General features: G+C 49.0%; 1 protein-coding gene across 1 annotated transcript in view; it reads right to left on the bottom strand.

Moving 5' to 3' along the window:
* The window catches only part of Parvb (parvin beta), an 88703-nt gene that overhangs the window by 29719 nt on the left and 44760 nt on the right, over window positions 1-14224 (bottom strand). The window contains exon 4 of the mRNA XM_027396143.2: window positions 7391-7493. Coding sequence (XP_027251944.1) covers window positions 7391-7493 — 103 coding nt within the window. The remainder of the gene's footprint in view (window positions 1-7390; window positions 7494-14224) is intronic.

Here is a 14224-nt window from a genome sequence, read left to right as displayed (position 1 = left end):
CCCAGACTGCGAATTTTGATAAACACAAGGAAAAAAATTTCAACAATGCTTCCCTGCATCCCCAGGCTCCTTCTCCCATCTCTAAACATTTTCACCCCACAAGGAGTTTGATTGGAGATTTGCCAAGTTTGTGACTCTGTCGTTTCTAAGAGCAGGGAGGAAGCACTCTGGAGGAGTCTGGGCGAGAATTGTCACATTTGCTCAGGATTCAATTACCTAGACAGAGACCCAGCCGCCTTCAATTTCCTTTGGGAATGAGGGAGGCAGCAGGTGAGAGCAGGTAGCCAGATACAGCAGCCAGCGCTCTGGGGCTCCTGCTGAAGGCAGGGAGCCCTGTTCCCTCCCAGTCGTTACTTCCAAGATGTGATATTTCCTGACAGGGCTCCTCTGCCAACTAGCAAAGGCCCAGACCCAGGGTGACTGGAGGCAATTTCCTAGAATGTGATTACCATGTCCTTAGCCCAGGATACAAGGCTGCCATCCGCCACATTGTCACTGAGATCATGAACCCCACTAAGGTCCCACAAAGTTCTGCTGCACACATTTTATCTGGGCCCAGGACTTCAGTGTTCTTGCCCCGGACTTCCAGCTCAGGCAGTTAAAATGGTCAGTTCTTCTGCAGTCTGTGGGATGAGATGGCACACACATCTGCTCACATGATACAGCCCTTCAATCACATGTTCACTTAACACACTGGGCACGCCTGCTGGAGATGTGTGGGCAAGAGAGGCCCTCAGTGGAGGGACAGGCAGTGAATGTGACAACCAAGAAAGACCATGGACAGACACATGACAGGCTGGGCAGAGGTGAATGTGATGGAGAAAACAAATTGGCAGTTACTCACTGCCTCTGGGGATAAGAGCGCCTGCTTCCATGGATTCTCACTACCTGTCACCTGCGTCACTGGTCCCACAGGGACATCCACAGTTGCATGTGTGTGAGCAACATGAAAACACACAGCAAGCCAGGCCCACAGGTGTGCAGCAACCAAGGACAGGGCAGACACTGGGGAAGGAAACAGGGAAGGAGGAAGGGACAAAGAGAACCCAGCATGCCCTCCTTTCTCCTGCCACCAGCCATGTCACCTGGAATGGCAGAAGAGAAGGCAACAAAAAAGGGAAGGAAACCCATCAGTCAGCACTGGCTAAGGAAGAGCCGAGTGGTGGTTTACAGAGGCTCATTCTCCCAGCCCTTGGACCAGAGGTCTGAGACAAGGTGTTGGTTGTTTTCTTCTCAGAGTCCCCACATGGATGTCCCTCTGTGTGCAGCTAAGATACATTTTTTTTTTTTTTTTTTTTAGTAAGATGTGGTATCTAGGGGCTGGAGAGATGGCTCAGAGGTTAAGAGCACTGGCTGCTCTTCCAAAGGTCCTGAGTTCAATTCCCAGCAAACACATGGTGGCTCACAACCATCTGTAATGAGATCTGGTGCCCTCTTCTGGCCTTCAGGGACACATGCAGAGTGAACACTGTATACATAATAAATAATCTTAAAAAAAAAAAAAAAAAAAAAAGATGTGGTCTCTCTGTGTAGCCAAGACTGGCCTTGAATTCAGTCTCCCTGCCTGAGCATCTCAAGTACTTGGACTGGTAGGTATTCAGCATCTCCCCTGGCTAGTTTCTGCTCATAAGAACTACTCCAGTATAGTACTGGAGTAGAGCCAAGCTTCATAACCTCATTTCAAATTAATGACTTCTTTTTAAAATGTGTCTCTAAACACAGTCACATTCTAAGGTCTGGCTGTTAGAATGTTGTCTTAGTTAGAGCTGCTATTGCTGTGATGAAACACCAAGACCAAAAGTAACTTGAGAGAAAAGGGCTTATTTTGCTTATATATTCCAATCATAGTCCATCATCTAAAGCAGCCAAGACAGGATCTCAAGCAAAGCAGGAACCTGGAGGCAGGAGCTGATGCAGAGACCATTGAGGGTGCTGTGCTTGGCCCTCATGACTTTCCTTTTCTCTTCTTCTTCTTCTTCTTCTTCTTCTTCTTCTTCTTCTTCTTCTTCTTCTTCTTCTCCTCCTCCTCCTCCTCCTCCTCCTCCTCCTCCTCCTCCTTCTACTTCTTTTGAGACAGGGTCTCTCTACATAATCCTGTATGTCCTATAACTCACTTTGTAGACCTGGGCTCAAACTCACAGAGATCGGCCTGTCTCTGCCTCCCAAGTTCTGGGATTAAAGGCGTGCACCACCACTTCCTGGCTTTAGCCTGCTTTCTTATGGAACTCAAGACCTGCAGCCCAGAGGTGGTCCTACACACAGTAGGCTGGGCTCTCTTATATTACTCACTAATTAAGAAAATGCCTGTCTGCGCCAGGTGGTAGTGGCGCAGGCGGATCTCTGGGAGTTCAAGACCAGCCTGGTCTATGAGAGCTAGTTCCAGGACAGCCTCCAAAGCCACAGAGAAACCCTGTCTCCAAAAAACAAAAGAAAGAAAGAAAGAAAGAAAGAAAGAAAGAAAGAAAGAAAGAAAATGCCTATCTGTTCTTGATTTAATTTTGGTAAGTGATATCTATCCAGCAAATCATCCATTTCCTTTAAATTTTCCAATTTTGTGGCGTACAGGTTTTCAAAGTATGACCTGATTCTCTGGATTTCCCCAGTGTCTGTTGTTTGTCCCCCTTTTCATTTCTGATTTTGTTAATTTGCATGTTCTCTCTCTGCCTTTTGATTAGGTTGGATAAAGGTTTGTCTAGTTGATTTTCTCAAAGAACCAACTCTTTGTTTCATTGATTTTTTGTATTGTTTCCACTTTATTGATTTCAGCTCTTGATTTGATTATTTCCTGGCGTCTACTCCTCCTGGGTGAGTTTGCTTCTTTTTGTTCTAGAGCTTTCAGGTGTTCTGTTAATTCTCTAGTGTGGCTATTCTCCAATTTCTTCATATGGGCACTTAGTGCTATGAACTTTCCTCTTAGAACTGCTTTCAGAATGTCCCATAGGTTTGGGTATGTTGTGCCTTCATTTTCATTGAATTCTAGGAAGTCTTGGATTACTTTCTTTATTTCTTCCCTTACCCAGGAGTGATGCAATTGAGCATTGTTCAATTTCCATGAGTTTGTGGGGTTTCTGCAGTTTGTGTTGTTGTTGAATTCTAATTTTAAGCCATGGTGGTCTGATAAGATACGGGGGTTTATTACCATTTTTTTGTATCTGTTGAGGTTTGCTTTATTGCCGAGTATGTGGTTGATTTTAGAGAAGGTTCCATGTGGCGCTGAGAAGAAGGTATATTCCTTTGTGTTTGGATGGAATGTTCTATAGATGTCAATTCTAGACATAGTGAAAAGGATTACCAGCCTACAATCCACACATGCAGAGAAGCTAGGAAACAAGGAGGACCATAAGAAGACATACATGGTCCCCTAGTGAAGCAGAAAGGGACAAGAGCCCCTGAACAAATGGGGAGTATGGAGGGAGGGGAAGGGAAGTAGGAGAAAGAGGAGGGGAGAAGAGGAGGGGGAGGAGAACATGAGGGATCAGGAAGATTGAGTGGGGACAGGAATAGAGGGGAGCAAGAAACGAGACACATCAATAGAGGGAGCCACTATAGGCTTAAAGAGAAATCTGGCACTAGGGAATTATACAGAGATTCAAAAAGATGACCACTATTGCTTAGGACTCTAAGCAATAGTGGAAAGGCTACCTTAAATGCCTGTCCCCTATAATGAGAATGATGACTACCTTAAATGCCATCCTAGAGCCTTCATCCAGTAGCTGATAGAAGCAGAAGCAGAGATCCACAGCCAAGCACTGAGCCAAACTCCTGGAATCCAGTTTCAGAGAGGGAGGAGTGACCAACAAAGGGGTCAAGACCATGCTGGGAAAACCCACAGAAACACCTGACCTAAGCAAGTGGGAACTCATGGACCCCAGTCTGATAGCTGGGAAACCAACATAGGACCAAACCAGGCCCCCTGAACGTGGGTGTCAGTTAGGAGCACTGGGCAGTCTATGGGGCCTCTGGCAGTGGAACCAGGATGTATCCCTAGTGCATGAACGGACTTCGTGAGCCCATTTCCCATGGAGGGATACTCTCTTAGCCTAGACACACAGGGGAGGGCCCTGCCCCAAATGACTTGACGGATTTTAATGATCCCTCATGCATGGAAGGGCTCACCCTCCCTGGAGAGTGGATCCAGGATAGGATGGAAGGGAGAGGTAACTGGTATTGATACGTAAAACAAGATTGTTTCTAATTTAAATAAAATTTACATCTAAAAAAAGCAAATGCCCTCAGCAATGGTTCTCAACCTTCCTAATGCTGTGACCCTTTAATACAGTTGCCCATGTTGTGGTGACCCCCAACCATAAGATTATTCTCGTTGCTACTTCATAACTGTAATTTTCCTACTGTTAGGAATCGTAATGTAAATATTTTTTGGAGATGGAGGTTTGCTAAAGGGTTTTCAATCCACAGATTGAGAACTGCTGTCCTACAGGCCTGCCGAAGGTCTGATCTCACAGAGGGTTCTTAGTTGAGGTTCCCTCGTCTTAGATGATTCCAGCTAGTGTCAAGGTGACATGAAAACTAGCCAGCACTGATGTCACTATATGAATGTGAGGTTAGGGGCTATGACTCAGCCCAAGGAAACAGGTCCCACATCACATTGTCTTGCCCTTGGTCTCCATAATGCAGGATTCCACTAAGCAGGGAAAGTAGACTTCTCTGCACATCCACCAGGAATCGATCTGCCAACTGCTGGGGTGGCAGATGTGCCATGGCCTCCTTTTACCAATATGGAAGAGACAGGGAAAGCCTGAATGACCCTTGAGCCAAGGACTAAAGATGTCGCAGTGAGTACCAGTTGGCCTGGGAGATCCTCGACATCCTACAAGGGCATTCCACTGGCCCACCAACTGGAGGTGAGCACTACAAAGCCAGCCAAGATGAAACCTGGCCTGCCGCAGCAATCCCCTGTTATTTCCAGCATGCCCTCTCAGGAAGAGGGGCTCCTCTGGGTGCCCTGGTGGCTCACCCTTGATGAATACCACACAGCCAAATCCAAAGGCCCATGCCATTGTCATCATTTACACTCTTCATCCGCTCAAAACACCTCCTCAGACTGGGGGCATGACTCAGCCGGAAACGTGCTTGCTTTGAAGGGGCCAGCTCCCCATTTCGGCAGCCATAACAGCGGAACATGTATTTGTCTGACCCTGTCTTAGTCACTAAGGTCAGATGCCTGCCCCTTTCAGCAGCCATAACAGCCGAACACGTGCTTTTCTGACCTTGCCTTGGTCACTAGAGGTTAGGTGCCTGCCTCGTGGCAAGGAACCAATCAGAAGTTAGCTGGTAGTGCTATGCTTTCGGCTCTGGGTGTGCTTTACGGACAAGTGCATAGCAATGACGCGCAGAGCATAGCAACCACCCTGGGAGGGCCTATGGGCCATAACAACCAGTTGGCCAACCAACACAGGGCAAGCCCTCCAAGGCTGGAGGCACACCAATAGTGAGCCTGTGCATACCCCTAGACACTCCCCTTACGCTGCCCTATAAGATCTCTATGCAGCCACTTCGAACTGTCTTTTGTAGCCATCCACCATGGTGGATGGATGAAAGACCCGAGCTAACATGGGTTTAGCTCATTTAACAACAATAAGGCCTCGTGCAGTTTTCATCAAGCTTTTGCCTCTGCCTGGTGATTGGGGTGATCACGGTCCTGGGCTGAGATTCTGGAGGCCTGAGCTTTCTGGGGTCTTACAGCTTCATGAAGCATAGGAAACTATTCCATCTCCAGAACACAAAAGTATTCGCATGCACATCTGTATCCCAGAATTCCTTTAGGAGCAAGAATGAAGGTGCAAACAAGAGAAGCCCTAGAAGCTTGTGGGCCATCTAGCCTGGAACAAACTGAGATAAGCAACATACCCTGTCTCACACACGGGGAAAGGAGGAATGACACCTGAAATTGTCCTCTGACCTCCACATATGCACCATGGCACACGCATGTCCACCTTCTCATGTAACACATCCATGCAAAAGATAATTCAAATAAATTTTAAGAAATACTTCCTACTGCCATGTGACACTCCTTGGGGTCCCTTCCCATATGCTGATCTCACCAGACTTCTTTGCTGAGTTCCCCTGTTCTTGACCAGTCCTGGCTCCACTGCTAAATTTTACTGTGCAGCCAGCACCTCTTATTTGATCTAGCCCTGCCTTTGGAAAGCCCAAGAGCCCAGCACCTACACCAAGGTCACTCCTGGGATCCCTGGTCTCAGGCCCATGCGAGTTATCGTTACATCTTATCAGAAACAGCATTGCCCACACAACCAGAAAAGATGTGCTGAGCAACGTCCTCTTCAGCCTTGAATACTCTTCCCATTGTCCTTTTCTCTGTCCAAACCACTTGACATAAGAGGCTTGCAAGCTGCTTTTTCAAGTACCGACTTAGAGATATTCAAATGAGAGGGTATAACAACCACTCCACAATACAAAGACAGCAAAGCTTGGGCTGGCCTCAAGCCTCACATTACATAGCCTGGAGAAGCAATAGGGTGGGATTTACAGCCACTGTGGCTTCAGGTCAGTGCTGCATCTGCCAGGAAAACTAAAGGGAACCAAAAAGATGTGCCCAAGAAGTTAACAACATCTGCTCTCAATGATGGACCAGGGCATACATCAGTGTTGTTGACGGCCAACCATGGCCAGTACAGATGCAAAGCCAGAGCCTGTCCCATGATACCAAGATTCAGCACCAACTTGAAGGATGGCTCCATGAAAAGGCATTGCCATACTTGAGTGTTGGAGGGCAGGGGGAGTCTTCAGAGGTTAAGAGTAGGACTTGCTGCTCAGTCATGAGAACCAAGTTCAGATTCCAGCAACCAAGTCAGACGGCTCATAAACACCTGAACTCAGCTCCTAGAGAAAAATCTGGGTGTGGCAGTACCCACCTATAATCCCAGCACACATGGGGGTGGGTGGGGAGACAGTCAGGAGGATCCCTAGAGTTCACTGGCCAGTTAATCTTGCCAAATTGGTGAATTCCTGAATCAGTGAGAGACTGTATCTCAAGAAATAAGGTTGGAAGCTGGGCAGTGGTGGCGCACGCCTGTAATGCCAGTGCTCAGGAAGCAGAGAGGCAGAAGGATCTCTGTGAATTCGAGGCCAGCCTAGTCTACAAAGTGAGTTCCAGGACAGCCAGAGCTGTTACATAGAGAAACCCTGTCTCAAAACACCAAACAAGAGACAAAGAAGGAGGAGGAGGAGGAGGAGGAGGAGGAGGAGGAGGAGGAGGAAAGAAAGAAAGAAAGAAAGAAAGAAAGAAAGAAAGAAAGAAAGAAAGAAAGAAAAAGAAAGAAGATTCAGAGCAACTAAGACATCTGACACTGACCTCTGGCATCCACACGAACACACATACATGTACACATGGTAAGGTCCCGTCACTCACCCAGCAGCTTCTGAAGCACCTGGCCATCGTAGAGGTCTTCTTCCAGCTGCTTCACGATGATGCGCTCCTCTGCCAGCACGTCGTTGATCCAGTCCAGAAGCACCTGGGGGAGGTGAGAGGCATATTTAGAGTTGCCAGAGAAAGCAGGGTCAGAGCAGGCTCACATGGGCAGCCGCCCAAACACAGGGGCTACCAGATACCTGCCTGGTGACTGTGGTGGACAACAGGTGCCTCTTGGTCCATGACCAGAGCAGGAGTGGAGAGCCAGACCTATGCATGGAGCTGGGACTTCCTAACAGTCCCCAACAGAGCCCTGGCAGAGCCCTGCAGGGGCCATGGGTAATGGGTAACACATGTCTCCCAGAAGAAGGGCTTATGGCTCCACTTGGGCACTGGGTGCTAAATGAGGAAGTGCTGAGAAGAGACAGGAAAGGGAGCCATGAAGCATCAACCCCTCTCCTAGCCTGCACTTCAGCAGCCCTGAGTCCAGAATCCCAGGCTAATGCAAGAGGTCCCAGCCTGGCTCTGCGGTCCCCTGCACTCTGTGGACTGTTCAGCCAATGGAGAATCCACCTGTGAATCCCCCAGGATCGCAAAGCTGTGTAGTGGTCACTTTAGAATGTTGTTCTGTCCCTGAACAGAAACCAGGCCTTCTCGGGCAGCTCTGCCCCTCTCCAGTACACAAACTCCTCCCTCATGCCTGTCTTCTCTCTTCTTAGCATGGTGTTCGAAGCCCATCCCTATCATAGCTCCTACCTCTCGCCCACGTCCGGCTGAACACCTTACCACGGCATGACACAAATGTATGTGCATCTTATTGGCAGTGTCACTTCCTGTCCATCACACTGCTGGGAACACTCATGGTTAAGTTTTTCTTTTCTATTTTTCTAGACCTACCTTCCCCAGAAGACTTTTCTTAACAGGTTTTACTACTCAACACATTAGGAGGGCACACTGTAGAAGCAAGCCACCTGCACTGTTAATTGTCTCTGGACAAGGACAGTACTTGTTCACCATTCCACCCAGAATAAAGCAGATACCCACCTAGGCTGCAGCCATGACACTCAGACTATGGCTTTTCCATGCCAGCAAAGTGAATTAAGCTATCTGATTGGACCCCTGAGACCCTGGGAAGTACAGGTCTGTGGCCACTCTCAGAAAGATCAAAGTGCACAAATCCAAAAGCACAGTGTCTTGTCACTCTCTAAAAAAAGCAGTGACCGAGAAATTGGTGACAAAGCCAAGTCCCCTCAAGTCCTGACCAGCTTCCAAGTGACCACAGGAGACTGAATCAGATTACTATTCACAGAGATCTCAGAGCTTGTGAGTCACAAGTATGTGGCTAGGGTGAAGGCCCCGCAGCCTTGCAGCTCTGTAGATATGTCCAAGTGCCTTCCAAGGGGCAGGGGAGAGTGGCCACCCTCTCCAGCTCTCTAGTTGATCAGGTCCCAGTCTGGCCTGTGTTCTCTGGCCACTGGGCTGTCCCCTCTGGGCAAAGAAAACTACAAGGCAGGGCCTGACTGGAGGAAACAGGTTGCAAGGGTCGGTCCTGGATGCCCACTTGTCCCCTGCCCGAGGGTCTAAGGTTTGTTCTCATACTGGGGACTGCAAACCACAGCAAGGATTTCCTCCATGGGGGAAAAAAAAAGCCCCAGCACAGTCTCAATTTCATAAGGAATGAAAACATGACAGTGTGCTGAGGTTGCTGAAACTGTTGTTCTGGCTGGACCTGTGTCAACTGGACACAGCCAGAATCCCCTGGGAAGAGGGATCTTGGCTGAGAAAATGCCTCCACTAGATTGGCCTGTGGGCAAGCCTGTGGTACATTTTCTTGATTAATGATTAATGTGGAAGGGCTCAGTTTGGGCTGTGCTGCCCCTGGGCAGGTGGTCCTGGGTGTAAAAAGAAAGCAAGCTGAGTAAGCCAATGAGCAGCATTCTTCCATGACCTCCGCTTCAGTTCCTGCCTCCAAGTTCCTGCTGTGAGTCCCTACCCTGGCTTCCCTGGACACCGACTACAAGCTTTAAGTGTCTTTCCTTCTCAGGGTCAGGGTGTTCATCATAGCAACAGAAACCCCAAGACAATGGGTGTTAGGATAAATCTTTCTGCCATAAGCCACCTGAGCCCACCGCCACGTGTGAGCTTTACGCCAGCCGCTCGCCTGAGTTAGGGCCCAAATGAATACACAGAAACTTGTATTAGGTACAATGCTGCTTGGCCAATGACTAGGATTCTCATCTGCTAGGTCAGTCTTAATTTTCATAAACCTATATATTTTATAAGACTTATCGACGCCTTGCTGGCATCCTCCCTTGCTGGTGGATCACATCCTGCCGCTGGAGCAAGAGCGGAGGGGGAAAGGGACGCTTCCTGTTTCTCCTTCGCTTAAATATGAGTCTCCTTGCTATGTCACTTCCTGCCTGGATCACCACTTCTCTACTACATTTCCCAGAATCCTCTTTGACTCCTAGTCCCATCTAACTTGCTGTCTCATTGGCCAAACAGTATTTTATTTAACAATCAATAAGATAAACATACACAGAAGTACTTCCCCCATCAGGTAAGGGTGAGTGTTCTCTGCCAGTCATCAAAAAGGGAGGAGAAGCTTGCGTTTGCCCCGCTGTCCCACCTCCAGCTGCAAAAGCCACGGCTGCTGAGCCTTCATTTGTAGGGTCTCACCTGAGGTAAGAACACGAGTGAGTGTTCACAGCAGGTGCCACCCTGGCTGTGACAATGAAGAGAGATGCAGTGCAGTCCCTGCCTACAAGAGCAGTTACCTGCCATGGGTGTTATGATGGGAATGGTGCAGGCATGGAAGCCATACAGGGTGGACACAGAGCCCCCCCCCACCCACATCTGCACAGCTTTTAGGAAGAGTTGGCCCCTCCACCCTAAGAGACAACACGAGAATGTTAGTTATTGGCCACCATCCTCACACCTCTATTGCTGTGTCTGTCTCAGGTCACTAGGCTCTTGTCACCCTGCGCATCTCAATGGTTGTTAGAACAAGCCAAGCACCTGCATACCACAGGACCTTTGCACCTGCTGTTGGGCAGTTGGTCATGACCTTCCCCTAGGTACTGATGCAGAGATCTGCTTAAGTGCCACCTCCCTGAAGGCCTTTCTGGAAACAGCAGAAGTGGGGTGAGACTTAGAGGCATCCCCCGGCACCTGGTCGCATGTTCACTTGGCCCTCATCATGCTTTCTCCCAGATACACTGTGAGCTTGGCAAGTGAGCTGTTCTGCTCAGCACTTATCCCCAGTGGCTAAGACAGGAGCAGATTCAAGGTCTCAAACGATCCAGAGAACTGCCTTGGGGAATTCACATCTAGAAAGGACTCTTGGCCCTAAAGCCTTTGCTTTCAGAGGCTTCCTTCCTCAAACACAATCCTGCAAGGAAATTGTGAAAGAATGCTTCTTCTATGAAAATCAAAAACTTAAAGAAGAAAAGCAAAACAAACAAAAAACCCCACATTTAGATCTCTGGCCTACTCAGAGCCCAAAGGCAGGAACAAAAGGCCAAAAGCTCAAAAATGAACTCTACACAATGGGCCAGGCTCTTGGGACCAGGGAGCAAAAAATCCTCCCCGGTGTCACTACCACCCCCCAGGAGGTGCAGTTGACTTGGGAACATCACCCATCACCCCATCATTCTGCTCCCGGTCATCCTTCTTATCTTCCATTTTACAAAAGAGCTTTTAAAGATAGCATCAGCCATTATTTTTAGGGACTCGTTCATCTGCAAGCCCCAAGTCCTGCGGGTGAATAAGGAGGACATATATTAATTACATCCTTACACGGCACTCGATCACGGCTAGCTCTATGAGCTTTCTCTAACCAGAATAAAAAATTACTTTCCCCTTAGTTCCTTCTGAATTATAATCAGGTCTGCAGCCTGTCTCCCCCAGAGCCATGACAGTTACATTTTAATCATTTCCAAACAGAGTCCTGGCTGTGTTGTCCCCTGGGGATGGAGATGCACCTTACTGAATTGGGCAGGAGTCAGTGGGGGCTGGGTGTGACAGAGCACCTCCATACAACCCGGGCACGAAAGGAAAAAACCCAGCTTCATGACAAAGGTAATCTCTGCACAGCAACTGAACCATGAGATATGAAATCTGCTCTGGAGGAAGATGTACCCCAGCATGAAGCGCCTGGCTACTCTGGCCAGTGTGCTTAGGAAGAGCTGTGTGGGTTTGTTGGGTTTTTCTTCCCAACTCCAAAATGCATCATTCCAACACCAACTCTCTAACCTCAGGTGTCTCTATTGTCAACGTGCTGTGACTCTCATAGCCCAGAGTCAGGCACTCCAGGTTAGGAGCTCAGTCATTGGCCATCAGTAAAAAGAACCACCCTCTAGGTCCCTTCCCTCCCAGAGATCACTTTTAGGTCCCCTTAGGATCATCCTCCATTGGAAGCAAACTGGGGGTCACCAAATGCCATCATTAGCAAGGACCCAAGTGTGACCAAGAGTGTGTGATGCAAGGGAGATCTTTCACTCAGGCAGCTCTGAGGGTTTCGGAGCTCTGTGCCAGGCCCTGGGGACAAGGACCAAATGGGACACTGAGCACCAAGGTCTCTCCCTATAAGAAAAACACAAGACACTTTCTTGTGTTAAGAACAGTTAATGACACAAAGTATCTCAGCCATAAGCCTCCAACTCACTGGCCACCCACAGGTAATCGAAGTTGATTCCAGCAGACATCAGAGGAAATGGCCACAGGAAGAAACACCAGCAGAGGACACCAGGGTAAGTCTTTGAGGGTCCTGGACCCACAAATACACATCCATTTCTAAGGTGATGCCCAGATGGTCAGTGCACCCTCCCCACCAGACCTGGTCCCTCTCTGTGCCCATCATCAGATAATGAATGACCATGGGTCAAGGCACTCCACTTTCACGAGTTGGGATTGGACCTTCACCTCTTAATGGCCCAATAAGCACAACAGATGCTCAAAATAGTTTTTAATGATCAGCCTCATCCAATGTCTGCCCAGCCAGAGCCAGGGACTTCAGACAAAAGGCAGAGGGCAGCTCACAACATTGCAAAGATGACAATCCCAAAGTAGTAGGGGACAGCGAAGGCCATCAAGACAACAGAGGGACAGAGAGCAAAGAGGAAGAAACAGGGCCAGCCAGGCATCCTCAGAAGCTCAGCCCTGGTCCTGAGACTGGGAGAGGCTGTGAAGGACAGATAGTCACGATGACCATGTCAGCAGGACATGATGTCAGCCAGTCCAAGCTGTCCTCTGACCTGCTCAGGCCAACATACCAGATAGGTTTTAAGTGTAAAAATACCTGCACCGGGGAGGCAGGAGTGTGGTTCAGCAGTGGAGCAAGGTCCTGGGTGCCCTTCCCAGCTCTAGAGAAAAAAATAACACAAAGCCTATTTCTGGACAGCACCCCCACAGGGGACCACTAGAGGCTGGGTCACTGGTCTGCAGCACCGACGACGACGACGACGACGTTCTGAAACCCTGAGACTCACAGTGTCCTTGAGCACCGAGGTTCTGGAACCATCTGCATAGAGGTGCAATCACAAGCTCCCAGACCCTGCCCCTTCTCCCAGAGCCCATTCCCTAGATCCTGATCCCAAGTGGGTGTTCACCAGCTATCTGTGCCTGTCACCAACTGTGACCTTAAGGACAACAGCTTCCAGTGTGGTGGTTCTCAACCTTCCTAATTCTGTGACCCTTTAATACAGTCCTTCATGTTTGGTGACCCCAACCATAAAATTGTTTTGTTGCTACTTCATAATTGTAATTTTGCTGCTGTTATAAATCATAATATAAACATCTGATAGGCAGGATATCTGATATGCAACCCCTGTAAAAATGCTTTTCACAACCCCCAATGGGGCCATGAACCACAGGTTGCTAGCTGCTGTTCCAGTGGGTCCTGGTGTCCTTCTGGTGAATTATCAAGCCTAAGGTGTGCTGGGACCCCTGAGCTTGCCAGTGTGTCCTGGAGGAAACTGCCTCCTCTACACATGCACCCAGGGGGTCCCTGTTCAGCACGGTAGCAACAAAAACCCACAGAGTATGTGGAGCAGAGGGATGGAGGGAGGAGGCATAGAATTAACAGAGCAGACCCAAGGTGCCTCACTCTGTAGTGGTCCTGGGGACGAGCCAGGCACTAAGTCCAGTCCTAGCAGCAGCCCTGAGGCTGGTCATCCCACACTCACAACACAAGTGTGACAGTCAGGCCAGCTTCCAGGGCAGAAAAAGGAAATGTCCACAGTCCTCCAACACGAGCAAGCTCCAACCAAACCACGGCTTCCCTCACAGCCAGACAGACAGGGCTAGTCCACAGGAGCCAGCGTGCCTACCTTCCACATTTGTCTGTCTCAGAACCAACCATGCCTTGCCAAATTGTTTGACACTTTGTACAAACAACAACAGCTGATGAGCCCGCTAAGGCCCCAGGACTTCTCCCCTGTCCCTGGTGTTTACACTAGTTTTTGAAAGTTCTAGTTCAAGATAGGTCTGCTGTGAGACAAGATCTCAGGCTGGGGTGCCTCAAGTCCAGTCTCAGTATGAACAGCTGCAGGCCAATGGGATGGCTGTGGGAACAGGGCATTTCAAGGACACAGCCACTGCTGCCAGTGTAGAGTCACCCTGCCTGGCCCATGTAGATGGTCAGCTACAGTGGAGGTTTGCTTCCTGTGGCTGCTCTAGGGGCTTCCACAACTTGGTTGGCTTTCCATGAATCCTCTGACAGGCTGGAGACAAGAAGTCCAGATGGTGTTACTGAGCTGAGCTCAAGCGTCAGGAGAGGAGAGCTGGCTGGTCCGAAGGCTCTAAGAACCCTGCTTCCTGGCTTCTCCAGCTTCT

Source organism: Cricetulus griseus, chromosome 2 (assembly GCF_003668045.3).
Source record: "Cricetulus griseus strain 17A/GY chromosome 2, alternate assembly CriGri-PICRH-1.0, whole genome shotgun sequence".
NCBI lineage: Eukaryota > Metazoa > Chordata > Mammalia > Rodentia > Cricetidae > Cricetulus > Cricetulus griseus.
This window is presented reverse-complemented; position numbering and strand designations above follow the sequence as displayed.